Source organism: Syzygium oleosum, unplaced genomic scaffold (assembly GCF_021117445.2).
Source record: "Syzygium oleosum isolate NSW1041296 unplaced genomic scaffold, Sole_v2.1 Sole_v2.10, whole genome shotgun sequence".
Classification (NCBI taxonomy): Eukaryota; Viridiplantae; Streptophyta; class Magnoliopsida; order Myrtales; family Myrtaceae; genus Syzygium; species Syzygium oleosum.
This window is the reverse complement of record NW_026607494.1, coordinates 8050871-8076717: the sequence shown is the minus strand read 5'-3', so window position 1 is coordinate 8076717 and position 25847 is coordinate 8050871. Positions and strand designations below refer to the sequence as shown.

The 25847-nt window shown below is 40.1% G+C and overlaps 3 protein-coding genes across 3 annotated transcripts; 2 read left to right on the top strand and 1 right to left on the bottom strand.

Moving 5' to 3' along the window:
• The first annotated feature begins 242 nt into the window (after window positions 1-242).
• LOC115685766 (agamous-like MADS-box protein MADS1) lies at window positions 243-8747 on the top strand. Its single transcript, XM_030610878.2, has 9 exons — window positions 243-382; window positions 580-825; window positions 4912-4993; window positions 6661-6722; window positions 6811-6910; window positions 7017-7058; window positions 7366-7407; window positions 7731-7945; window positions 8520-8747. Exons 1-8 carry the CDS (start codon window positions 285-287, stop codon window positions 7932-7934), a joined length of 876 nt encoding a protein of 291 aa, XP_030466738.2. The 5' UTR covers window positions 243-284; the 3' UTR covers window positions 7935-7945; window positions 8520-8747.
• Window positions 8748-16052: 7305 nt separating this feature from the next.
• On the bottom strand, window positions 16053-19691 carry LOC115685829 (trifunctional UDP-glucose 4,6-dehydratase/UDP-4-keto-6-deoxy-D-glucose 3,5-epimerase/UDP-4-keto-L-rhamnose-reductase RHM1-like). Its single transcript, XM_030610962.2, has 3 exons — window positions 19530-19691; window positions 16615-18197; window positions 16053-16513 (listed from the first exon to the last, which is right to left on the bottom strand). The coding sequence occupies exons 2-3, from the start codon at window positions 18184-18186 to the stop codon at window positions 16061-16063; spliced, it is 2025 nt and encodes a 674-aa protein (XP_030466822.1). The 5' UTR covers window positions 18187-18197; window positions 19530-19691; the 3' UTR covers window positions 16053-16060.
• Window positions 19692-22500: 2809 nt separating this feature from the next.
• LOC115685858 (uncharacterized) lies at window positions 22501-24686 on the top strand. The gene is made up of 2 exons (XM_056315570.1): window positions 22501-22636; window positions 23094-24686. The coding sequence occupies exon 2, from the start codon at window positions 23096-23098 to the stop codon at window positions 24137-24139; it is 1044 nt and encodes a 347-aa protein (XP_056171545.1). The 5' UTR covers window positions 22501-22636; window positions 23094-23095; the 3' UTR covers window positions 24140-24686.
• The last annotated feature ends 1161 nt before the right edge of the window (window positions 24687-25847 follow it).

Here is a 25847-nt window from a genome sequence, read left to right as displayed (position 1 = left end):
ATACAGACAGTGCAAAGCTGTTTTGACTATAGTTTAAGGGTCCATTTTCTCTGCCCATAAATATCCATCTGCTGTAACCTACCTGCTTACATTTTGTGCAACCTCTCTCTCTCTCTCTCTCTCTCTCTCTCTCTCTCTCAAGAACACACCTAAGAAGAGAGACCCAAGTCAAGCTGTTAGTTTCTTGAGTCATTCTTTCGTATTTTTCTCCTCAGCATCTTCATCCCCAAGGTTGGTGTTACGATTTTGTCTCAACTTCATTATACCCTCTTCTTTTTTCTTGAATGCTCTCTCTCTCTCTCTCTCTCTCTCTCTCTCTCTCTCTCTCTCTCTCAATGTTTGGCTCAAGAACACACCAAAGAAGAGAGAACCAAGTTAAGCTGTTAGTTTCTTGAATCTTTTCCTTTCATATTATTTTTTTAAGCACCTTCAACACCAAGGGTGGTGTTACGATTTTCTCTCAACTTCGTTTGCCCCTCTTCTTGTTGTTGAATGCTTCCTAGATTCAATCAAATACATTGCTACTTTCCCCCTTGCCAAAATAGACGGATCTAAGTGACTTTGCCCGTTTGTTTTCAGGTCTTTTTGCAGCGGTATGGAGTTCCCGAGTGAATTTTCGGAGGCCTCTTCACAGAAGAGAATCGGGGGGAGAGGGAAGATAGAGATCAAGCGGATCGAGAACGCGACGAACAGGCAGGTCACCTTTTGTAAACGCCGGAACGGATTGTTGAAGAAGGCTTACGAGCTATCGGTGCTGTGCGACGCTGAAGTTGCGCTTATTGTCTTCTCGAGCCGCGGCCGGCTCTATGAATATGCCAACAACAGGTTTTGTTGCAATCCATGAATAAACTCTCTTCAAAAGTGTTCTTCTTGTGGTGTTTTCAGTGCTCTTCTTCTCATTTGGATTTTCACCTTTTAGGCTGAGATTTATGAACACACAATCACGAAGTCGTCAAGGCTTCTGTTTTCAGATGAAAATAACGATTAGGAACTTATTATTTCATGAAAATAACGATTAGGATCTTATTATTTCATGATCATGACCCATCTTTAGTCCGATTCTCTCAAATGACTGTCTTCCCATGAGCTGCGACGCGGGGAGAGAGAGAGAGAGAGAGAGAGAGAGAGAGAGAGAGAGAGAGAGAGAGTATTAGCACTAAGAACAACAAATATGCTGGTGTCGAGATTTCCTAATTCTTTTGAATGAGTCTCTTCTCTCTCTCTCTCTCTCTCTCTCTCTCTCTCTCTCTCTCTCTCTCTCTCTCTCTCTCTCTCTCTCTCTCAAAAAGCTGTGACACATTCAAGGGCCATTTCACATTTTCTTGACGTTTCCTAGGATGAAATGTCATCTCCAAAAGAAAAGAAAAACCCAGGAACAAGTACCTTAAAGCAATCAAATTAGGGTTCAAAATATCCCAAATGGCACGCATCTGAAGATTTACTCCAAGATCTTCACTTCAATCAGCCTGTTAAAAAGCTGAGAGGGTTTGGCCAATTGGATGCCACTGATTTTGTCCCCTCGTATTCATGCTTCTCTCTCTCTCTCTCTCTCTCTCTCTCTCGTTAGAATTGAAGTGAAGAGACAGGAAAGTTTTGAGATTAGTTAGGGTTTTGCATTTTGTTTTTGTGTGGGTCAGCTGTGTGTATCATGTCTAATAAGTAACAACAACACGTACGAATCTTTTGTCACGTCAGACATGATTTTTCAGTTGATCACTAGGGACAAGGTAAAGAGAGTGTGTGGGTGTGTGTCGTGATTCCATTGCTTGGCTTCTCTGCTTCTTTTCCTTTTCCTAAATTTTCATTTTCTTTCTCTCTTTTATTTCTGCATCTCAAAGGGTAAGAAATAATTGCTCTATATAATTCTCTTTCTTCCACTTCGAGATCTCTTCGGCCCTTATTTTCAGGCCTTCACTTTTGGATTTTGACCGATGTAACCAGAAAGTAACCTCAGTTTTGGCGATTTAGTAAACAAGGAAAACAAGAACTATTCTAGAAAAAACCCCACCTCTCATTTCTTCACAAATTGCAAGAAACTGAGAGAGCTTTCATCTTTAAGGAAATCCTGAAACCAAAAGCAACCCTGTTTAGATCTTCAGAATCTTATGAACACATACACACAAGAGAGAGAGAGAGAGAAAGAGAGTGACAGCATTTCAGAAGAAAAGTTTTCTGGGTGTAACATGAAAAAGGAAAAAAAAACAGAAAAGAAGAAATTTTTTTTCTGGGATTTAATCTGTGACTTCATCTTCATCTGCATTCGGTCACTTAAGTTAATTATCTGTCTAAAAAGTTTATAAATAGAGAACAAGTCATGCATTTCTGTTTTGCACATAATCAACAATGTCAAAAAAAAGTTACGGGGGGAGAGAGAGAGAGAGAGAGAGAGAGAGAGAGAGAGAGAGAGAGAGGGGTAAAGTTGAAACTGACAGAGTGAAAGAGCAGATAAGAGGACGAGAGGGTCTTGTACGAACCAACGAGAGACTCTGCAACTTTTGAGTTCTTCTCACTGCATTACAAAACGGGTTTTTTCCTCACACTGACCAGCTAGCATGTAGACAGACAATGGAAAATAATACTTTCTTTACCCTTTCTTCTTCAAAACCTTCATTCATGGTATAGTCACAAAAAGGTGCTCTACCAAAAGGACACGCCTTTGAAAAACGATGCCAGTTTTTGGGATTTCTTCTGCTGGGAGGGAGGAAGGGTGTTGTTCCTAGGGTTATTAACCTTTGGATAATCTTCTGCTGGGATTTCTTACACGTGGTATTTGCGTGGGGTTTTGACTAAAAGAATGTTGGACCAATCATGTGCTGGTATCTTCTGCCAGCTTGGCAGGGGATAGCCAATCATTCGGTAGCTCGACGAAATTAAGGTGGCAAAAAAATTCAATGTAGTTTGATTAGCACTCGCCGTACTGTGAAAACAGACAAAAGAAATTTTGCCGCCAGATTTTTTTTTCAGTACGTCGTCATTATATGCGTACGGTGATTTGAAAAGGTTTCTCATGTATAATCCTACTAAATGAGATTAATAAGTTTAAATGATTGCTGTTGTTTTCCAATTCAATTGGTGTATGATAGATAAACAAAATGTAAGTGTGTTTGATATTGTAAATATTCCGTCAATGTTATTGAAAATTCATATATTAAGAGAAACGAATGTTGTATTAAGAATAATATGATTTCCAACAAAGGTTTATAAAAAGATTTAAAAGCACAGTCTACTTAGGCCTGGTTATTTTTTTTTAAGCTTTTTAACATCACAAGTGTAAAGCGTCCAATATATGTATAATTTTCAGACAATTGTAATTTGATTTCTTGAATTCTTTCTGCATTCCCTTTATACTTATTAGAGATGTACAGACCAACCATTCATATATTAAGTTCTCACGATTTCATTATAATGTCGAAGCCGAGATGATGTTCAATTTGTACTGATGCGTACATATTTCTTTATCCAAAATTTTTTTGAGAGGGTTGAATTAGAAATAGTTCAATGAACAGGAAGTGTCTAGAAGTTTTCCTTCGTACTAAGTACATTTAATGTGCATTGTGAGACTCAAAGTAGCAACTCGGTCACTTCAAGGAAATGATGATCTAAATGGCTATGGCGTTCCAATTTATGTTCCTTCTCTCAAAATGTAACTTGTTCACTGAAATTATGCTGTTAATTTGCAAATAGTGCGCTGAAAGTTATCAAATAAACGATTTTCATCCACCTACTTTGGTTGTTCACAACTCTTTATCATGATGAATCTAACTAAAGCTGGCTAGATTTCATATGCATGCATTGTTTCTTTAGAATGAAACTATGGAATATGTAAAGTACAAAGTTCTTGATATCCTAGGCAGTCTTTTAGATTGAGATTATCTGCAGTGAGATGCATTATTCGCTCTAACAGCTTACCAACGAAGAAATTCATGTAATTACCAAATACATATGTCATTCATGAAAAGTTAAAAATGTTGCAGTTAGAGTAAGATCTACTAGAAAAAGGAGGAACCCTAAGAACAAAAACCATTCGCACAATCGATGTGCAAAAGAAAAGCTTGCTAGACTATATAGTAGTGAGTTTATATATTTGCAGATACATACTTGCTCAAGGCTAAATAAACTCATGTTCTCTACTGTTAATACATATTATAGTCATTAGTTCTTCTGAAATAGACATATAGAACCACTAACCACTTAACTAGATGGCTAGAACTACTTATATTTTTGCCAAATCAGAATGGAATTCTAGAAGGAATCGTATTTCTATGAAACCAAATTCCGGAAATCTCATTCTATCGTTCGGTATACTCAAAAGTGGCGGCAGTGGTGATTGATAGTTAGCAAAAGGTGATGGAGTTGGTGGCGGGGTTAATTATGGCGGCGATGGTCATTCATGATGGTAGTACCAGTTGGTGCAGTTAATGGTGAGATAGAGGTCTCTGACTGTGTGGATCAATGCATGATTTGAGAGGAACTCATCCAAACCAATCAAACTTCAAGATGATCCGAAATGTATTTCTTATAGCTAGATAATCCTTTTACTAGTAGGAAAGCTTCAATTGACCATCCCACATCTTCAATAGGCTCTCAGGTGTATGGTAGTAATCTGAAAGGAGAGAGAACTTATATTCTTGATGAAATTCGAGACCTCATCAAGACTTCTTGATGGAGTTTATGCCCTTTTCTTTCGATACTTGTAATTGTATATCTCTTGATAAGGGTTGTCTTTCTTAATCTACTAGCATGATATTATAAATCCCAGGCGATAAGATCATTCTGAAAGTTGCTAGCTTAATTCTTAGGCCAGCTGATGTCTCGACCATTGGTTGAATTCATTATGATTCTTAATTTATGTAATAACTATAGTTCCTTTTTCTTTCGCTTTTTAAGTCTTTCTTTTTGTTATTTTTGCAGTGTCAGAGGAACAATTGAGAGGTACAAGAAAACAAGCAGCGATTCCTCACAGCCACAGTCTGTTTCTGAAGTGAACACACAGGTAGAACTCATTATCTCCTTTTTGCAGCTAATTGCAAATACAGTCCATATATGAGGTTAAACCATGCCATTCAACTGCCAAAAAATCTCAATTGCTTCTGGTTCGGAATGATGACAAACCATGAGCAGTGAAATGGTTCAAATCTTTTGAAGAAGTTTCGCAGAGTCATTTACCAAACTTAGATATGCATGGTATAAAGGTAGTATAGTCTCTCGGGGATCGATTTGGATTCACATGTCACGAGCTTGAAAACCTAAGGATTTGCATAGTTAGATAGAGTAACTTGTATGTCAAATTACGATTTCCTCATAATTTGAAATACCTTTACTGTAGTGTTTATATACGTAATAGTGTGGTATTACGCTCCATTTGAACATCAAGACAACTCTAGCAGCACATCGCTGTGACATTTGAGTCGAATGAACGGACATACTAAATACTCCTAGCGTACACTGCATCCTCTCACATGCTATAAACACACATATAGGCCGTTTATTATTCACGAAGCAAGAAAAATCACACAAGAGCATGTTGTTGTGAGATCAAGCAAAGTTTAGGAGGTGCGCAATATGCAGTTCAGCAATTGGGAGTACATTACATAAGGTTGTCGTCATCCTACATTTGTTCCACCTTCAATCGGGTTATTTGCTTTGTATTTGCTTTGTTTCGGTCAAGAACTGATCAAGAAACAGACATGAGATCTAATGTGATATCCTTCGTTAATTTGCCACCGTGAAGCATGTCAGCCATTGAATTAAAGAACCATAAGTATTAAGAGCTTACTAAATGCCTAATAGTTTGCAAACTGAATGCCAGATGACTACTCAGGTTGAGTGTACAGCATTAGAAGTCACATTGTTTACGCATTTGGTTTTTGGTTGGAAACCTAAAGGAGTGTTTTGACATAAAGTTAAATCAGAGTTGAGTTACTTGATTGAAGAAATAATAAGTATAATGACCTTCATAAAAGAAGAGGTAAGTTTGAGTGGCTAGAAGAGTAGGTTGTCCAGATAATTGGTGTTGAATCTTATCTAGCATGCGATATCATTACTTTCTACTACCAATGTCACTCACAGCTCACTAATTCTCCTCTTAGAAGCATAAGTAGTATGCTGAGCCTATAACCCTGAGAATGTTAAGGTATTATTGACCTAGTTCACTTATTTCAACCTAATAAGAACATGACAGAATTAAGGTAGCTAGCTGGATCATAGTCTTCCTTTGCACCTTTATGTAAAATCACTATAGTAACCTAATTAGAACACTTTTGGCCTTTTGCATCCAAAATTTATCCTTCTTTTGCACCTTAATGTCAGATCACTATAGTAACCTAATTAGAACAGTTTTGTCGAGAGCTTCTAGCCCTCAGTATCCCAAAGGTTATATGATATGGGTCATAACAGAGTCCCGAGTTAGCAAAATTTGACTTTGGTTTATTTAAAGTTATAGAGACATGGCGCATGATGATGTTACATGCTTGTGTCTATCAGCGGTAATTCATCAATATACCTTTGTATGGATGTGATATCGCCTAGGTTTATAATTATATGGTTCGTCGTGCATATAATCGAATGCTAAAAAGTGTTAATTATTGTTATTTTATGAGTAATAAACCCTATTGACTTGCCATGTTTCTTAGATGCTCACCGTTATTACGATGATTTCAGTTTTACCAGCAAGAAGCATCTAAGCTTCGGAGACAAATAAGAGAAATCCAGATCTCAAATAGGTGAGAGTATGAACTAGATTGAAAATGAACGATTGCTTGATTTATATACTTAGAGGATTAATATAAAACCGAAACTCTATGTGTGAAGGCATATTCTAGGTGAGGGTATAAGTGATTTGAGCTCCAAGGATCTCAAGAATCTCGAGAACAAATTAGAGAAATCAATCAGCCGAGTTAGATCGAAGAAGGTAAAATTTCATGTCTCTCCATTAGCTGTGATCACCATCAGAACTTGCACTTAAAATTCTTTTCCATGCGTTTATTAATAGACTTTGCGAATGCTAACTATTGCAGAATGAGATGCTTTTTGCCGAGATCGAGTACATGCAGAAGAGGGTGAGTAACTATCTTTTGAAATTTCTGCAACTTGATTCTAGTACATTCCCAACATGGTGATGACCAAATTGCAAGTGTTCTTATTGGTTTTTATGTGACCAACATAATGCAATACAATGTTCAAATTGAGTTTATTCGTAGCTATGTGCAAGAAAAAGCACCTATAAAAGATCCACTCTGTACACGTATAACATGTTGGTTCTGATATGTATTTTGGCTTTCGCTGTGAATATTTTTTGTTGCATGCTTAATTATTTCGACCGTTTGCTTATCTTCTCATTCCAAGCTACTTAAGGGCCTTGTGCAGGAAATTGAGCTGCAAAATGATAACATGTATCTGAGAGCAAAGGTATATCTCTCTCTCTCTCTCTCTCTCTCTCTCTCTCTCTCTCTCTCTCTGCCCAAGCATTCACATGCGTACATAACTTGTCATATGGACGTGATATTACCAAACTAATCGTATCTCTCAAGATATTATAATCCAAAATCCAAATGGTTATAACAGGCATAGCTATGTCACGATGAAGAGATGTGATTTGTTGAGCTATGTCACAAATATGCAAAGGCGCGGATAACTTGAGCTGTGGATAATCATAAAAAAACTGATGCAATTATTAGAACTCGGACATGGACAATGAGTAGACCAAATTCTGTGTTTGTGATGATATATAGATAGCTGAGAATGAGAGGGCACAACATCAGCAGCAGCAGCAGCAAGGAAGTGATCATCACTTCAACATGGCGGGATCGTCGTCGGTGTACGAGCCGCTACCATCTCAGCCTGCATACGATCGCAACTTCCTGCCGGTCAACGTCCTGGATCCAAATCACCAACCTTATTCTCGATCCAACCACACTGCCCTCCAACTCGTCTAATTTAAGCTCAGGTACACTCCCGTTTTTCTTCCTATTCAACTCCAGTATTACTAGCAAAACTTTCTACCTATTTGCGTTTCTGTGAACATGCCAATCAATCACGCTTATATATGATTAATCCCCTACAAAATTAGAAAAAGAATATTTTCGTTAGGGAAATTGAATTTGTTCCCAAAAGGATAAATAACCAGGCAACGGACTCATCATCTTGTGATCAAAACACTGTATAAACGTAACCACATCAAAGAAATTACGGGATCATAGTTGCGCACCAGCTAATGATTGGGCGTGCTTCTTTTTCCTCTTTTGTTTAGAAAGAGTTGTCAATGAATAATTTGAACTGGGAACAAAATAGATTGAGTATTTATCTCCAATGCCATATGGGATCGTAGCTTCAACATGTAAAAGGGGACAAAGGTGCTGAAAACTATAGGTTTAGGTTATGGAGGTGAAGATGTCAAGAACAGTTGTGACCATTATTTAACTATGCTCATCATTTATTTATTCTAATCATAGTCTTATCACTAATCACGTTCCTTTTCTGAATTATCATATAATTAGTTACTTTTTCCTTTGTGGGTGCAGTTAATACGTAGCACTGGCAACTGGACGTATTGGCACTTTAGATTATGCTTTCTAATATGCTAGAGTTAGTTGAAAGAGGAATTAATGAAATGGGGAGAGACTCACATGACGAGCTTCGCCTAAACAAAGGAAGTACTCTCTGAAATTTCTCTTCATCACTCTTCAAACTCTATTGATGAATCTTGTGTTGTACAAGGGTTATTGCAATGTTTATATATTACTTAAGATCTCTCTCTCTCTCCCTCCCTCCTTCCCTCCCTCCCTCTTTCATATACGCTTGGACTAATGGAAAATGATTTTATCTCGAAATCATTCTCCAGAAAACATTGTAGGATGTCGCATTTTTGCATGCCTTGCGCCCGTTCGCAGTATAAGAAAGCAAAATGACTGTTTATAATGTTTGATGCAAAAGTATGATCATTAGTGACGGTCGTAACGGTGGTGTGTCACTGTTACTGATGAAGGCGAACCGATGATCTTGGCAATGGTTATCCGGTATTAGTTGTGACTGTAGTGACTGACGACTGGTGGTGTCGGGGCGGTTGTTCAGTCCCAACTGCCGATCTGTCTTGGCTGACAAATGCTTCACATCTCCTTTACCACGCAAAACTAAAAGCACGATTGGCTGAGAAGGAATTTGATAGATGTAACGACGGATGGGTCATTACGCTTCTTCATAAAATTTAGACAAATAATGATCGAAATTCACAAAAAAAGAAAAATAACATTCCTCTAGCAAGTAGTTACGTTCACGAAGCAGTTAACTTTGAAGCCGTCACCAGACTTGGGAAAACAACAAGCCTAAGATGCCATTAAGTGGAATAAACACTGCAAAATCATAGAATTAAGGTCATGCACTTGACAAATACAAGAGAAAATGATGATGAAGAAAATCCAAGGACAAGATAATCTAAATCCTAGTACGTGATCACCCTGTTTGGGTGCCGGTTGTGTGCAGGAAGTGCGGAAGCGTAATATGTGCTAAGTTCAGGTTCATGGAAAATGAATATTCATGTTTATTAGGCAGAAGCCATGGCAAGTGCAAGCAAGGGGAATACTCAATATCTCATTGCCTTGTGATCATTTTATTACGAGGGACGATGAGCATTGCTTTGATGTTTTTATTGCATTGTGATGCGCATCACAGCCATTGTTATATGTGCATCCATTGATAAGTACATTACAAGCTTGTATATCAACTTGAAGCGGGATTGGAAACGAATCACGGCCCGCCTAAGAAGAAGACTCCGTGAATTGTTCATGCTGAGGTGCCGCTATGGCACCTGAATTCAATTTGCAGTCTACTCCTGACCTCGCAACTAATGAACAGCTACCTGACATACTCTTAACACCGATGACAAGTCCAGCTAAGAAGAGGCATCAAACCAGCCCAACTTCGGGGTTTCAACACAAATCTACTTGATTCCAAGAGAATAGCGGGAACTGATGCGGAATCGGGTTCATGAATGCCTTTAAGGAGCCTAGTTTGCCACCCCTCAAACTGTAAAATTTCTCTTCAGAGCTGGCTTTTGAGCAGATGGGACTGCCAACCATGAGCATTCTAGGACGAGGAAGCAGTGCTCCAGAAACATCTCCCCACCAATCTGGATTGCCAACACACCACTCCACATTCCTCCTTAGCAGTCCGTTCAAAGTTCGAACCATCCCAAGTTCTTCAGACCTTCGATCATCAGGCAACTCTGGTCGTTGAAAGGCCCGTTCACCACGAGTTTTATCCGCGCAGTTGGAATCCACCTCAAACTTCGTCACATTGGATTACCCTCCTCTCCCTCCTTAGCCGCTATGTCATAACAGACGACCTGCTTCGCCCTTGCGGAGAATAGCTCCGGATGCCTCCGCCACATCCTCGCAGTAGAGATAACTGCGCAAATTCGATCCGCGCCTGTGGATCGGAAGGGCGTGTCCTTTCATGGCCAGTAAGATGAACCTCGGAATCTACTTCTTCGGGAGTTGGTGGGGCAAATAGACGTTCTTCACCCCTTTCATCTCCTAATGTTCGTCAAAATCCATAAAGTGTTCATCTCTCTTTCAAAAACTAACTTAAAATCCAAGAACTAGGCTATAAGGTGATGAAGATCATCTTTGTGAAAGATATTTAGTGTTAGGATTATAGGTTTATAAAATGATATGTTTAATATTTCGATGATCCGATGATAATATTTATTTGTTCGATTAATTACTTGCTATCGTGCTCTATAAGACTCTGTTTATTTCGCGGAAGATGAATGATTCGGAAAACATTTTCCTAAAAGTGATCGCTCATATTACTTAGAAAAATGAATAAACGAAAAATATTTACATTGTCCACGAAAACATTTAGACATAAATTGTTGTCGATAATGAAAACATTTTTCATTAGCTAATTATCGCAAGCGACACAAACGGTAATTTTTTGTAAAATGTTTTCCGAACCATTCATTATCCGAGAAACAAACAAAGCCTAAGTTTCTTTTAATGATATCCGCTGCATCAATATGCAGTATTTGCACTATTGTGGTATCTTCTCACTTAGAGCATATTTATATCATTTACTTGCTAAATATATATGGTCTATCAAGTTATATGAATTTTTTTTTTTTGTAATCGAGGTGTCCGGGCCAGCTTGCGCGCACCTCGACTATTCCTCGGGGGAGACTAGCACAGCAACCTACCGCCATGGCCCCCCACTTAAATCACAAGTGCTCAACTGGAGAATCGAACCTGGGACCAATGCGCCTAAACACACAATCCCAAGTACGCCCTAACCAACTGAGCTACCCATGGGTGGGTTACGTTATATTAGGGGTGTGCAAAAGAACCGGGACCCGCCCGGACCGCCCGGAACCGGACCGGAACCGGTGGTTCCCAAGGGAACCGGTCCGGTTCCCGGTTCCAATTTTTTGGAACCGGTACTGTTTGGGCCGGTTCCCGGTTCCAGGTGTGGAACCGTCCGCCCGCCCACCCGGACCGGACCGGTAATATAATAATAATATATTTTATTTTTTTAATTTTTAATTAAAAAAATCTGACCAAAAAAAATTTAAAAAAAGAAGAAAATTTGTTATCATGTCTAAAGCTCTTGTGTAGTTGGGATACCTTGGTCATTTTTCTCAATAATTAATGGGTACCCACTTGATTTATGGATGATGTGGTTAATATAATTGATCATAGTGTAGGAATTGTATGAAAAGTTATGTTCTTTTCCTTTTGTTATGTTGATCCGATGTTGGTTCACAGATTTTTTTTTTATTTGTTTAGGAAAACTTGTTGAGACCGGTTCCATGGACTCGTCCAAGAACCGGACCGGACCGGCGGTCCGGTTCTCGGGCGAGTCCATGGAACCGACGGGCGGTTCTCAGTTCCAATTTTTGGAACCGGTCCTGTAGCGGGCGGTCCACGGTTCCGGGGTGGGAACCGCCCACCCGGACCATGCACACCCCTACGTTATATGGCTTGTTCGGTCATATACGAATAATCATGTTAAATATATCTTTTTTAACTATCACATAATGGGTATCCACAAGTAAAATTGTCCAAACAATTTTAAACCTATTGCACTTTTGCCAATTCAGTTATAAACCTTTCAACTTTGCCAATTGAGTCATAAACCTCCAATTGAGTCCATCCGGCTAATTTTGGCTAGAAATTGCTGACGTGGACACCGGCTAGGCCTACGTGTCGCTAATGTGAACAATTTTTAATAATATTTTAATATTTTCGAAATTTTTTTATTTTTTTTCTATTCTATTTCCTTTTTTCTCTTTTTCTTTTTTTTTTTCCTTTTTTTTCCTCCCCTCCTTCCTCCTCTAGCCAATCGCCGAGTGTTGGCAATCGGCCAAAGGAGAGGGCCGGTGAGGTCGATCTCATCGACCTTGGGCGAGCCTTGCCCCCGCTGGCCACTGGCGAGGGTGAGCTTCACCGTCGCTAGGCGAGGCTTGACCTTGCAGATATTGTGAGGCCAACCTCACCCAGCCATGTCTAGCGAGGGCGGCCTCATCATGGCTGGGTGAGGTTGACCTTGCTGTCGTTGGGTAAGGCTCGACCTTGCCAAATCGGGTGGGGCCGACTTCACCCTTGCCAGTGTTGCCGGCCCTCCCCCTATAGCTGGCTGGAGGAGGAAGAAGGGGAGGAAAAAAAAGGAGAAAAAGAATGGAAAAGAAAAATAAAAAAATTCAAAAAATATTAAAATGTTATTAAAATTGTCCACATCATCGCCCCACGTCAGTACTTTCCAACCAAAATTGGCCAGATGGACTTAATTATTAAAATTGAAAAGTTTAGGACTGAATTGGCAAAAGTGCAATAAGTTTAAGACTTTTTAAACAATTTTCCCGGTATGCACACGATATTGAACTTTTTTCGGAACTCGTTATAATCCTCGTTTCAGAAACTAGTCATTATCCTTGACAATCACTCTCCTAGAGAGGACATTTTAGAGTACTACAATTTCCTCCGGCCCCGTGCTCATACATGGACAAATACACGCCCGGTTGAAGAGTTTTAAGCAGGCAATTGTTTCGCGGTGTAAGCAAGCAAAAATGACTGGTGATGATTGTCCACATGAGAATTTGATCATTGGTGATGGCCGCGGCGGTGAAAGTGGACGAATGAGAATATGAGGGTGGGACACTGATTGGAACCAAGAACAGCTTAAATTTTAGGAAAAAATGATACAGATGGTGTATAATGTTGTGTCTGAACATTTAATATGTCCAATTTGATCTATGAACTTTAGTCTAATGTGCAATGTCATCATAAAGTTATAATTTATTCAATATGATTCCCGAACTTTAAGTACATGTTCAATTTAGTATCTTTAATGGTGTTCTTCAATTAATTCAAGTTGACGGAATTTGTTGATTTGACTTCCAATCCGGTTCGTTTGAACGGTCAGCAAAAAAAATAAGTTACGCGTGAGCTTGAATTAATGGAAAGATAATATTGGATATTTTCATATAATTTAGGGTCTAGATTAAATATTTACCATAAGTTCTGGATAATATCAAACAAATTAAAAATTCAGGTACCATATTACACATTTGGCTAAAACTCAGATATCACATTGAACATACTAAAATTCATGGATGACATTGCACCTAAAGCCAACGTTTTAGGGATCATTTGAGTAATTAGCTCGAATTTTTACCATTGTTACTTGGGTTTTACAAGGCAAGACGACTGTAGGCTTTCTTCCGGTTGGTTTAGTCTGTGTACGTGATCGAGCATACACCGGGGCTATTTATGGGCCGTCTTTGACCGGACATTCCTCGGCAATAACTCCGAACATTGCATGCTGGCCATTCTAGTATTGACCACTATTTCTACCAACCACCAACTGAGCTAGAGCCACAAAGGCCACCTACTCAGTACTCACTATGCATCAAGAGGCTTGTGGGGTCTATCGACCACCGTCTTGGCTGTTCCAGAAATTGATCACAGCCAGACAGTCTACTCGGCAGAGATTGGACTTGTCAAACGGGTGGATCAGATCATAAATAATCCGATTCAAATTGACTCATTAACTTATTATGACTCATTTATTCATAATGTAAATTTTCTCGATCCATATCCGATCCGACCTATAATGCTAAAACACTTCCATATTTAACCAAATCTAGAAAAACTTGTTTCTTATGATTTTTAAAAAAAAATTATGTTGCTAAAATACTTCCATTCAATAAAAATCATTTTTCTAAAAAAATTGAGACTCCGTTTGTTTCGAGGAAAATGTGAAATTTCTAGAAAATGTTTTGTGGAAAGTCATTTTGGAAAATAATAATATTTTCCTGTATTCGGCTGAAACCTGAAAATGAACTAGAAAATATTTTTCCGTTGTTTAGTATGGAAAATCTAAATTGATTTTCCTCTGTGCACTCATTTTAATAATTATTGTTTTTCATTTTTTCTATTTTATTTTTATTTTTTAAAATCAAAATTTTAATTTTATTCTTTTCTTTTCTTTGTCCTTCTTCTTCAGCCGGTCGGTGGCCACGGTAATAGCCGATGATTGGCCACTAGGGAGGGACGAGCTCGCCAGAGGTCGGCAAGGCCGCTAGACCGACAAGCTTGTCCCTCACCTGTGGCTAGTCGCCAGCCGTCGCCATGGTCGGCCACCAACCGAGGAAGAAGGAAAACCAAAATAAAAAATATTTAAAAATTCATAAAAAAATTTTAAAAAAGGAAAAATTTCAAATAAGGGTTTGCAGTGCTCTTATTTTCTCAAATAAGGACCTAAAGTGAACCTTATGTCAGATAAGGATATGAAATGTCTTCATTTTTTCAAATAAGGGCCTGAAGTGAATCTTGTCTCAAATAAGAGTTTAAAGTAGTCATCTCTGTCTCAACAAAGGGCCTAACTTCACTGGAGTCAAGGACATTTTCGTCTTTTAATTTTTTTCCTTTTTTTCTTTCTTTTTGTGTTTTTTTCCACAAAAAACAAACTAAAAAAAGCTAAAATTTAGAAAAAGAAAAAACAAGGGGTTGGCTAGCCAACCCTCCTACATGTGGCCGCCGCCCCATCACCGGTGGGGCAGCAGCTAGGGCCGGCGATCCTCAACGACTAGGGCCCGATGGCCCTTGCTTTAGATCTGGCGAGGCTTGCCAGCCCTTGCCTTGGTCTGGGCGAGGATCGAACTAGGGTGAGGGCCGGCGACCTTCGCCCAGATCTGGGAGAGGGTCGCTGCCCTCTTCTAGTTCTTGCGAGGGCCACTAGGCCCTTGTCTCTGGCCCTCCCCCTTGTTTTTTTTTAATTTAATTTAACTAAAATTTATATTAAAATTGTTTTTAGACGAAAATGCCATTGATCGGCCGGAAAATTTGGCCAGCCGACGGGGTGAAGCCTTTATTTGAAATTGTTATAGTTACTTTAGGCCCTTATTTAAGAAAATGAGGCACTTCAGGCTCTTATTTGACACAAGGTCCACTTTATGCCCTTATTTGAGAAAATGCCGACACTTTATGCCTTTATTTGCAATTTTTCCTTTAAAAAATTTAAAAATGACGTATTTATTATTCACTTAAGCTTGTTAAGTAAATCATTTATGACACATTTAAGATTGTTTTTAAAACTTAAGCCTACCTATTTATGACCCACTGTCGCAACCGGTTTGAGGCTATGGTGTCAACACGCACACCATTAAATATGAACAAAAATATGGATTCCATTTTGCCACCTCTAGCAGTGGCGAAACGATAAATGCATCACAAATGTGTTCTTACACAAGGCTGAATGTACTGACTCGCAACAAATATGAACGACAGAAGGCTATTACACACTTCTTCGTGAATTCTAGACAAATTGAAATTCGCAAAAAAGTACATCCTCTAGCCTGCAGTTGGCTTCACGAAATATAAAAGGATCAAATGGAATAAATACTATAGAATGATAGAATTAAGGTCATGCGCTTGAGAAAATAAACACGTACAATCCTACAATCACCCTAGAGAAAATAATAGCAGGAACGATTCAAGCTTCAGCTTGATGAATGCTTCCAGTCCAAAAGAATTCCTGACAGCTACATTCTTCATGGCCTAATTGCCCCTCAAGCGACAGACGTTCTCTTATTGGGTTCAAAGACATACTTTATGAGTGAGTCCTTAATGGATAATAACTCGGGGAATTCCTTCTTCAGCTTCGACGCATCCATCTCGTTGTTGCTTCGTGGCGCGACAATCACCTTGGCCTGCTCTTCCAACGTGAAGTTGACCCACTTGAAATCAGGGTCGATGTAGGCCTTATACATCTCCAAGATCTCGTTGTGGCTAACCACCCCTGGATTCGTGAAGTTCCATATACCCCTCAAGTTCCTCTTGGCCATCTCAACTGAAATCGGCAAAAGTTCATCCAAGATGGTCATGCTATTTGGGATGTTGACCACCTTGTTGTACCGCGAAATCTTTGTGATGAAGTTACGCGCATTGCTCAAATCAGAAGATATTGGCATTCGCACTCTAAGAGTGCAAACATTGTCATATTCCTTCAAAAGCTCTTCAACCTGGCACGAAAATGAAAAAAGGTTAGATTAGTTGACATGCTTAGCCAATCGCATTAGATGAGTAATCAGAGTGAGCTTTTCTAAATGCGAAAAGGAGTTACCATGGCTTTGGTTTTAGAATAGAAGGAACCGATGAAATTTGGCTTGTCTTCCTCTTTATAACCGATGCCTGACCCCAATGGGTGTGTTTCGTCATACTCAAATATGCACCCAGTAGCATAATTCATCATTAGGAGCCCATGCTCTCTGCAGACATCGGCCAAGGTTAGCGTGCCGGCGACATTCGTCCGAATTGTCTCAGGTTTGTGAGTTTCACACCAATCGACATTTGGTCTACCAGTCACTCCAGCAGCATTGAATACATGCGTGGGCTTTACAGTCTGAATATCCGCCAAGATCTGTGCACGGTTCTCCAGTCGTCCCTTTCCATACTCATATAGAATTCCTTGCTTCTCACAGATCTTCCCCAGTAGGCCACCAATCCAACCAGTTCTGCCATAAATCAAGAACTTCAAAGCGGGCTTTTGAGCAGAGGGACTGCTCTTCGGAGCTCGAACCACCATCCCATTCGGAGTATGATTATCCACCGCATATGAGGAAGAGTTGTTAACATCCGGCCCATCAAATTTTCTTTCGATCCCCGGGACCATGAGCATTCTAGGATGAGGAAGCAGTGCTCCAGAAACATCTCCCCACCATTCTGGATTGCTAACGTACCACTCCATTGTCTTTCTTAGGCCCTCCTCCCACGTGGTCCGTTCAAACCATCCCAAGTTCTTCAACCTTTGATCATCTAGGAAGTATCTCTGGTCATTGAAGGGCCTGTTCTCCACAAACTTAATGTGCGTATCAGGGTCCATCTTAAAAAGTTTGCAGATTTCCTTTGCCACATCAATTACTCTCCTCTCCTTCTTAGTCCCAATGTTGTAGACATGACCCACTTCACCCTTGTGGAGAATCACTTCAAATGCCTCTGCAACATCCTCGCAGTAGAGATAACTACGTACATTCGATCCATCCCCATGAATTGGAAGGGGCTGTCCTTTCATGGCAAGTAAGATAAATTTTGGAATCAACTTCTCAGGAAATTGATTGGGACCATAGACGTTGTTCCCTCTGGTAGTGATGACAGGCAGCCCATATGATCGCCCATAAGCCATAACAAGCATTTCTGCACCAGCTTTTGTGGCAGAATATGGGTTTGTCGGGAGAAGTTGAGAAGCCTCATGATTACCGACCACAGCATCCTCGTCAGTCTCCCCATAAACTTCATCTGTGCTTACATGGATGAACCTCCTGATCTGGCCAGTGACTTTGCAGGCCTCTAAAAGGACATGGGTTCCATAAATGTTATTTTTGGTGAACTCAAAGCTGTTACCAAAAGAGTTGTCCACATGGGTCTGAGCTGCAAAGTGCATAATAGTGTCAATGGACTCAGTAAGGAGGATGAAATTGACAAGATCAGCACTGGCAATGTCCCCCTTGATGAACTTGAATTTTGAAGAGGATCGGGATGGAAGCAGGTTTTTCAGATTTGAACAATAATCAAGCTTGTCAAGGACCACAATCTTATAATCAGGGTAGTTCCGAATAAGCCGGTTGCAGACGTGGGATGCAATAAATCCTGCAGCTCCAGTTATGAGAATGTTCTTTGGTGTGTATGCTGTAGCCATAGTGAAAGACTCTGTACACGTGTCAACAAAATTACAGAGTGAGACTGAAAGTTGAAGGTAATGAATTAAGCAAAATTACCTAAATCGAAGCAGAAGGCAGTGGATATGTCATTTTTACATCAAATTCAAAAGAAATGTCAAAACTTCACGAACATTTCAGAAAATTTAACTGAATCTTTTCACTCTTGATCTGTTGGTGCCATAAAGTTCATGAACCAAAAATGGAAAGACAGAATTAACAAGTTTCTGTCACTCTGCAACTTCCCTAGCTTCCTTTGCAAACTCCCATATGCAGTTTTGGGATACTTTGGCTGGAACTTTAGAGTAGAGGATGTACCATGTCATCATTCATTTTTTTTTAACTTGTGTAGGCACCAGATATCTGGTCCCTTTGGAAAGACAATCTCAAAAGCAAAGGGATATGAAAATGAACTATTAGATTGAAGATATATACAAAAGGCTATCTAGAGGGCCAGCAGCAAACTCCCTAAGTCATATTAATGTTGGTCACTTGGCTTCCATCTAAAGAAGATATTTAAACGTAAATTTGTGCATTCATTTTCCCAAATGTGCATTCCAGATCTCCCCTTAATATAGTAAAAAATTTCAGCCCTTCTATACTCCATTCTACGAATCCACATCGTTCCCACACATACACACAGAAGAATGATCTTTCAAGAAGTCATTTTCACCGCAAAAAAAGAAAGAAAAAAAAAAAGCCGAGATGATGCTTCACGTGGCAATACGAAAACAAACAAGAGATCATCGGTGAGCAAATACATCTCCAATAGAATGTGAAGAAGAAACACAGAGCAGAGAAAAACCACAGGAACGATCCCATGTAAGAGAAGCACGCAGAGTCATCTCTGTGCTATGAAACTACGAGGAAACGAGGCAGCGAAACTCAAAACGGCAACGTAAAGACCAAATCCGCGTTAAAACCGATCATTAACAAACGCTTCCGCAGCAAACCGGTCCGACCAGCCCCGTTTCTCCTCGACAAGAACGCCAGATCACACCGCCAACCGGCAAGGCGTGACAACACATCGCCAGATCTGAGCCTGGAACGAACCAGATCTCAAAACGCAACCCTCGCCCTTCCCCCTTCGACATCCGCAACAATTCAGCATGATCACATCCATCAATGCCAAACCAAACCAAAAACCAAAACAAAAGAAAACGGCAGAGCGCATTGCGCGAGAGCTCATCAGATCATCGCGCGACTCCGAAGCACGGATCACCCCATCATCATCCACCGCGAGATCTGGTGGCCCTTCGATCGATACATTTGCAGGAACCGAACTCATCAGACGACGAAGAACGGAGGGAGAACGGCGACTTACAGGAATCCGCCGGCGAGGGCCCGCGACGAGGGGGGAGGGGGCAAATCCGGCAATGGCGATCCCGCAGCTTACAGCTCGGCAACAATGGCGACGGGAAGGAAGAGAGAGAGAGAGAGAGAGAGAGGGGGGGAGGGAGGAGGAGGAGAAGGACGGAGAGATCTGCGAGCGACTGTGGGAGGAAATGGAAGGTAGTTACACTGGCTATTTATAAATATGCGTCGCTAATTGCTTCCTTTAATTAGGTTCTTTAATTAAATGATCCTTAACCTCTCGTTTCTCTTCTTCTTCTTTTTTTAATTAGCGACGGCTTGATTAATCCCCTGCTGGCGGTTCCTCGAGAGGGGCGCGGCGTGGGCCAATGGGATCCCGCCACGTCGGCATACGGAGACCTTAACCTCCGTCCAAGAAGAAAATTGTCTAAAAAGTCATAACCTGATTGCATTTTTGAGGATTTAGTCATAAAACTTTTTAATCGTGCCAATTGAGTTCTAAACAATTTCACGTTTTGTCAATTGAGTCCATCCGGCCAATTTTGATCGGAAATCGCAAACGTGGACGCTGGCTATTCTACGTGGCACGACCGTCATACATGCACGACCCTCCCCTTGATGTTGGTGAGGGCTTCCCAGCCCTCGCTCACGGTCGTCGAGGGTCGCCGGGCCTCAATCGGTGGTCAGCAGCCCTATCAGCCTTAACAAAAAAAATTAAATAAGGAAAAAGAAAAAAGAAAATAATAATAATAAGTTGGGAAAATATTAAAATATTATTAAGAAATGTCCACGTCAACGCCGACCGTGCCACATAGAATATTCACGTCAGCGATTTCTTGTCAAAATTGGCCGGATGGACTCAATTGGCAAAACGTGAAAATGTTTATGACTCAATTGGCACAATTAAAAGGTCTGGAACTGAATTGGCAAATGTGTAATAGGTTTATGACTTTTTTGTTAATTTCCTTGTATCCAAGTCATGCCCAAGTCCTGGAGTTTTTAGCTCTATTGTTTTTAAATTTTTTTTGCTTTATTAAATTAATTAATGGGGGATTAAATTTAATTGATTGTATTAAATCGAGGATTAATTATGTATTTTTGTTTATGTGGGATGTTATGGGTTATGCGAGCATCACATGGGAGAACTTCTGCTAATAATCGCTGTCCCCCCTTGGGTGCTGTGGTTTTTGAACATTCCCCTCTTTGTTTAATGTCCGTCCATTAGTTTACTTGTCCGTTTTAAACCTACATTGATGAGCCTTGTTTGGTACTCTTAAGTACTCTCTACCGATGCAATAGTTGTTCGGTTCGATGCCAAGAATTTTTGGGTAGGTGCATCGAGCCATGCATGACGAGGAAATATTTTTCGTTTTTTTTCCATCGAATTTCAAAAAATTATGGGAAAAACCGTACGACGTGTCGACGTTTGTAATATTTGTGAAAATTTTCGGGTGTTTGTGATTGAGAAAAAATCGAAGTGCTTACCCGCAAATTTCTGGTCTTTGCAAATTATCGCTTCATCTGTCCATTCATTCGATCGTATAATAAGAAATGTTGATCACCCGTTATTTATTTAACCATTTATTTTTGTTGGAATGCATTGTACCCTCTAGTTGATTAACTGTGCGGGCAATTTAATTGTTTCGAAGTACCTCAAATCTCTCGAATTTGCGCATTAGAAATGCGTAACGCGTACCTTTTCATTTTTTTTTTCAAAGTTTAATGTCATCAAAAACCATTCCCTCTCGTTCTCACTGCACTAATTGCGACAAATGGATTTATGATTAACATTGTTAGGAAAGAAGAAGACGTGGTCCATATCAAAATAATGCAACCTACCCGCTATGTACTATGAATTTTTAAAAAAAATTTAAATCTACACTATAATTATCATTATGATCATTATTTTTCATTCAACTTTTATTGATTTTTCTCTTTGAATGTACCTTTGGCATTTGATGCTGAAAGCTATGGGGGATCTAATGCTCTGATTTGGAATTCACTTAGGTCACATGGGCATCACACGGACAACACGAGCAGAATCCCTTTACATCACATGATGGCCTCCCCTGCCAACCACAATTCTTCTGAATTATCAATTTATTACCTCCACCTAAAGATGCGGACCAAAAATTTATGTCCAATTTAATTTCCTATAAGATGGGGACCCCCCCAGTCGCCGCACATCATTGAAATCGAAAATCGGTTCCGGTTCGGTTCGCTCCACTCGAACTCGTCGGGTGAAACATGTGATCCGCTTGGATTTTGCGTTCGGGTTTTTACTCGATCCGGGATGTTCTCGAGGCATTTCGCGTACTCGGGCCGTCGGGATTGGTAACGTAGCGTTGTTGACATGAATGGCAGGAATGATGGGACGATGGCATTTCAATAATCATTTTTCAGTATATGTTGCACTCGCGCTTAGACAAAATGGGTCATAAATCTATTCTTTTTACCCATATTTGATGGGTTTGGTTATTATATGAGTTAGTTTTATTCAATAAATTGATCGTAAATAGATTTAGACCCATGCTATAAATGAGTTTAATATGAGTGTTAAATGAGTTCACAACTTATTTAGACCCAGCTTACTTCCACGAATCTCTCTTCATTCTGTCTCGATCTCGCGCCCGCTTACTTCATAGTTTCACCTTAGTTTGGGTTAAATAAAAAAGTGTTTTAACAATATGGGTCGGGTCGGGTACATGTTCCTAGATTTGTATTACACGAAAACGGATTAAAATGGGCCAATTTAGGCCAGATAATTTTCGATACGATCCACCCGTTTGACAGGTCTGCTTTCGATCAAACTTGGATCATTGTTGTAATTCGGGAACTTGTTGCATCGAACCGTTCCCGGGTCGAGAATTGGGCCCAAATGCGAGCCCGGGTCCGCGTGGTCTACGGAGGCCCATTCAGTTTGGGCCGCGATGTCGATCAATCTCAGCCCAATTCCCCATTTTTCATCTGGAGAAACAACCTTTCACTCGCGGAAAGGAGGGGCGCGTGCGCGTGCATGCGGATCGCAGGCTCCCTTCAGTGTCGCCATTGAAGCCGAAGGAAGGAAGCTCTTTCGTTTCCTCCTATTTTCGCCGCTGTTTTCCTCCCTTTATCCTGGTAAGTTTACATGTTGCTTGTTCAATCTGATGGGCACCTGCGTTTTTCTTGTTTTTTTTGGTGTTTTTTTCGAGTGAATTGACTTGCGTTCTAGAGAAAAAAGCTGAGCCCTTTAGATTGGAAGTGAAAGCGGCGATCTTGAATTTCATTTGCTTTTTGGTCAGATACCCACCATTGAAGAGAGAGGTTGTATCTTGTTCTTAAGTTCAAAGTTCAGTCTTTCGCATGGAGATTGTAGAGAGGTTGATATTGATGATGAATTATGGTTTATTTGAGGAAGGGACTTGTGTGATCTATAGCGTAATGGGGTCCTTCGATCTCTGTCTCCTAAGCACGGGGAATCATTCCAAAGGAAAAGAATGAGGAAAAGAAGAATTTATGTGGAATGGAGTCGTAGACGTGAGTCATTGGCTTTCAGGAATTCATTTCGATGTAATCGTCTCATTTTGCCATGCAGTGATGTTGAAGCGCGGAGGCAGATCGAAACAATGGTTCGGCATTCATAACTTTAGCATTCCGGCTCTGGTTACGTCTGCCGCTCTGATTCTTTTAGTTCTGGTTATGCTCTACCGGGGTGGTGATAAAAAGCCGGTGCCAGTACTGGCACATCTGAGGCAAAGATGGAATAGGTTTGAGTCCTCGGTTCAGTTTCGCCCAGTTGTGGAGTTCAGGAATGGGACAGATTTGATATCGCAGATACCCGATTCTCCAAAAGCGGTGCTGTTTATAGCTCACGGGTGTAATGGCAAAGCTATTAATTTTTGGGACAGATCTCCTACTTGCCAGCAATGCGTTGGCTTGCCTGAAGAAAGACTACTTGTTCTCGAAGGTCTTTCTAGGAATTTTGCTGTCCTCACCGTCTCCAGCGCGGGAAGATGCTGGACAATGGGAAAGGAAAGGTTAATTGTTAGAGATATCGTTCGATGGTGGGTTGGGAAGAACAAGCTCGAAAAACTTCCTCTTGTGGCTTTAGGGGCATCCTCTGGTGGTTACTTTGTTTCTGCCCTCGCGTCAAATTTGAGGTTTAGTAGCATTGTGCTGATGATTGCCGAGGGGATGTTTGATCAGATGGATGTACCAGAGGATTATCCGCCCTCCCTATTTGTTCACATGCCCAAGGACACCAATAGACAGCAGAAGATAGATGAATTCATGCCAGTTTTGAAGAGTAAGGGGATCGATGTTGCTGCAGTTGAATGTGTGGAGTTTCCTTTGTCGGCGAGTACTTTTGCTGATAGAATTCCCGGTGTAGATGAAAATGTCTCAGCCAAGTTATTTGAGCTGTTTCGTAGTAAGGGCTTCATAGATGCAAATGGGTATATGAAGAGTGATGGGCGTGCTACTCACTGGAAGAAGGCTCTCCAGGAGAATAAGAATATATTGCTGGATAGGCAACTGGTTAATCATGTCCAGGAGGAGTTGAACCTTGCATTTGCATATCATGAAATGACGAGCTTGCAGTCCGAGCAGATATTTAAGTGGTTTGAGTCTCACATGAGCTGATTGTGGCAGCGATTTTTTCCTTTTGATAGGGATGAGCTTTGCATTGGTGCCGAAGTATCTAATGTATGCTCACCCCCGATTGCTTCTCATTCATACAGCTCCGTACAGACCTTGGCCTGAAAATAGAAACAGACGCATAAGTTTCCTTGTTGAGTTTACGGTGTGTAGAAACATGAAGTATCGGCACTGGACACTGACTGGAAAGGAATGCATAATTGATCAGTTCCCGACCACGACAACTGGAACGCATGCAAATTTCTCCTCTGTTGGGTGAAAAGTGATGCTGAATGTGAAATCAGATGCTGTGAATCATATGGTGATCAACTGATGTTTTGTTTTGTTTTTCGTGGTAGCTGCCTATGCGGTACATCCCTTTGTTCAACTAACTTTCTTGGTCTAGCCTGTTCATATCTGAACAGATTAGTCCTCTTAGCACTTGACTTTGTAAGCTGATAACTTCTCTTGAGGGGGTCATACACGCCAAGAATTGGATGGTAGTCTTTCCAGAGACATGAACTGTGATATAATACATAGTTTTGTGAACTTATATTCAATTTTTATCTCATCAAAGATGGGTAATTGAAAGAAGCATCAACAAGAGGTCTTTTGAATCACTAGCTCTATGTTGGTAAATCTGATTGAGTTCCTTGTGAACATCTTGTTTAGCAATTAGATTCTGACCTTGCAGTTGTCTAAAAGATCGCAAGACAGGACAGTAATCACCTACAAAATTCCTTAAATTCCTGTCCTGTCGTCAACATGAATTACCGCGCCAAGAGAGTCCAACCGCGTAGTGGAATTAAGCATTTGACCCTGGCCCATTGAACAAGAGAGTCTAACCGTGTAGCAGATTGGATCGCTAAAGCCCAAAGGTAGAAAGGCAGAAAGTATTACCTCCAAATTGGCTTAAATGTTTGAAGTTGTCTCATTCTCAGTAAAAGTATATTTCGGCAAAAAAAAAAAAAGCTTTATAAACTGTCGTAATTTTTTTCTCTGCAATGCTGGAAGCAGAATGGCAGTTGTCCTTCTTTACGTACATACTAAGGGCGCGAATGATAACCATTCTGTTTCTCTCTAGAACTAGTTTTCTATTTCCGGAAACAGGTTTGGAACAGAAACCTATTTGGTAACGCAATTCCATTTTTCTATTTCTGGAACAACTTTTTGTTCCAGAACTGGTTCTGAACCAAAAATCAGAACAAAAAAAAAGTATGTTTTCTGTTTCTGGACGAGAAATGAAAACCATTTCTAAAAGAATCTATTTTCTCTCTTCAAAATACTTCTCTTCTTAAATTTGGCCCAAGTCTGATCAGGTCAGACCGATTTGAACTGGTTCGGTCCGGTACCTTCCCGACGGGAAAATAAAAAAAAATTCTAAAAAAATTAGAAAAATCAGAAAAATTCGGGAAATTCATAAAAAAATTAGAAAATCCGAAAAATTTCTAAAAATCTCAAAAAAAAATTTCACAAAATCCATAAAAATTGAAAAATTCCAGAAAAATTCATAAAAATTTCCAAAAAATAAAAAAAAGTCAGATTTCGGGAAAATAAGAAATTTGGTGAATTTTTTCAAAAAAAAATCAAAAATAAAAAATTTCAAAACTTCACAGGATGGTTTAGAATACCTGTGGCCACCCACTTTGAGTGAAATTTAAATTTTTTGAGGTGCCCAAATGGTATTTTTGAAGACTCCTTAGTTTAGGTATTT

Bases quoted from the DNA above. Each gene is read 5' to 3' on its own strand.
- LOC115685829 (XM_030610962.2), bottom strand. From the start codon at position 18,186: ATGGCTACAGCATACACACCAAAGAACATTCTCATAACTGGAGCTGCA. The intron at 16,514-16,614 runs GTAACTCCTTTT...TTTTCGTGCCAG, and splicing joins ATTCTAAAACCAAAGCCATG to GTTGAAGAGCTTTTGAAGGA.
- LOC115685858 (XM_056315570.1), top strand. From the start codon at position 23,096: ATGTTGAAGCGCGGAGGCAGATCGAAACAATGGTTCGGCATTCATAAC.
- LOC115685766 (XM_030610878.2), top strand. From the start codon at position 285: ATGCTCTCTCTCTCTCTCTCTCTCTCTCTCTCTCTCTCTCTCTCTCTC. The intron at 383-579 runs GTTAGTTTCTTG...GTTTGTTTTCAG, and splicing joins AGAGAGAACCAAGTTAAGCT to GTCTTTTTGCAGCGGTATGG. The intron at 4,994-6,660 runs GTAGAACTCATT...CGATGATTTCAG, and splicing joins TTTCTGAAGTGAACACACAG to TTTTACCAGCAAGAAGCATC.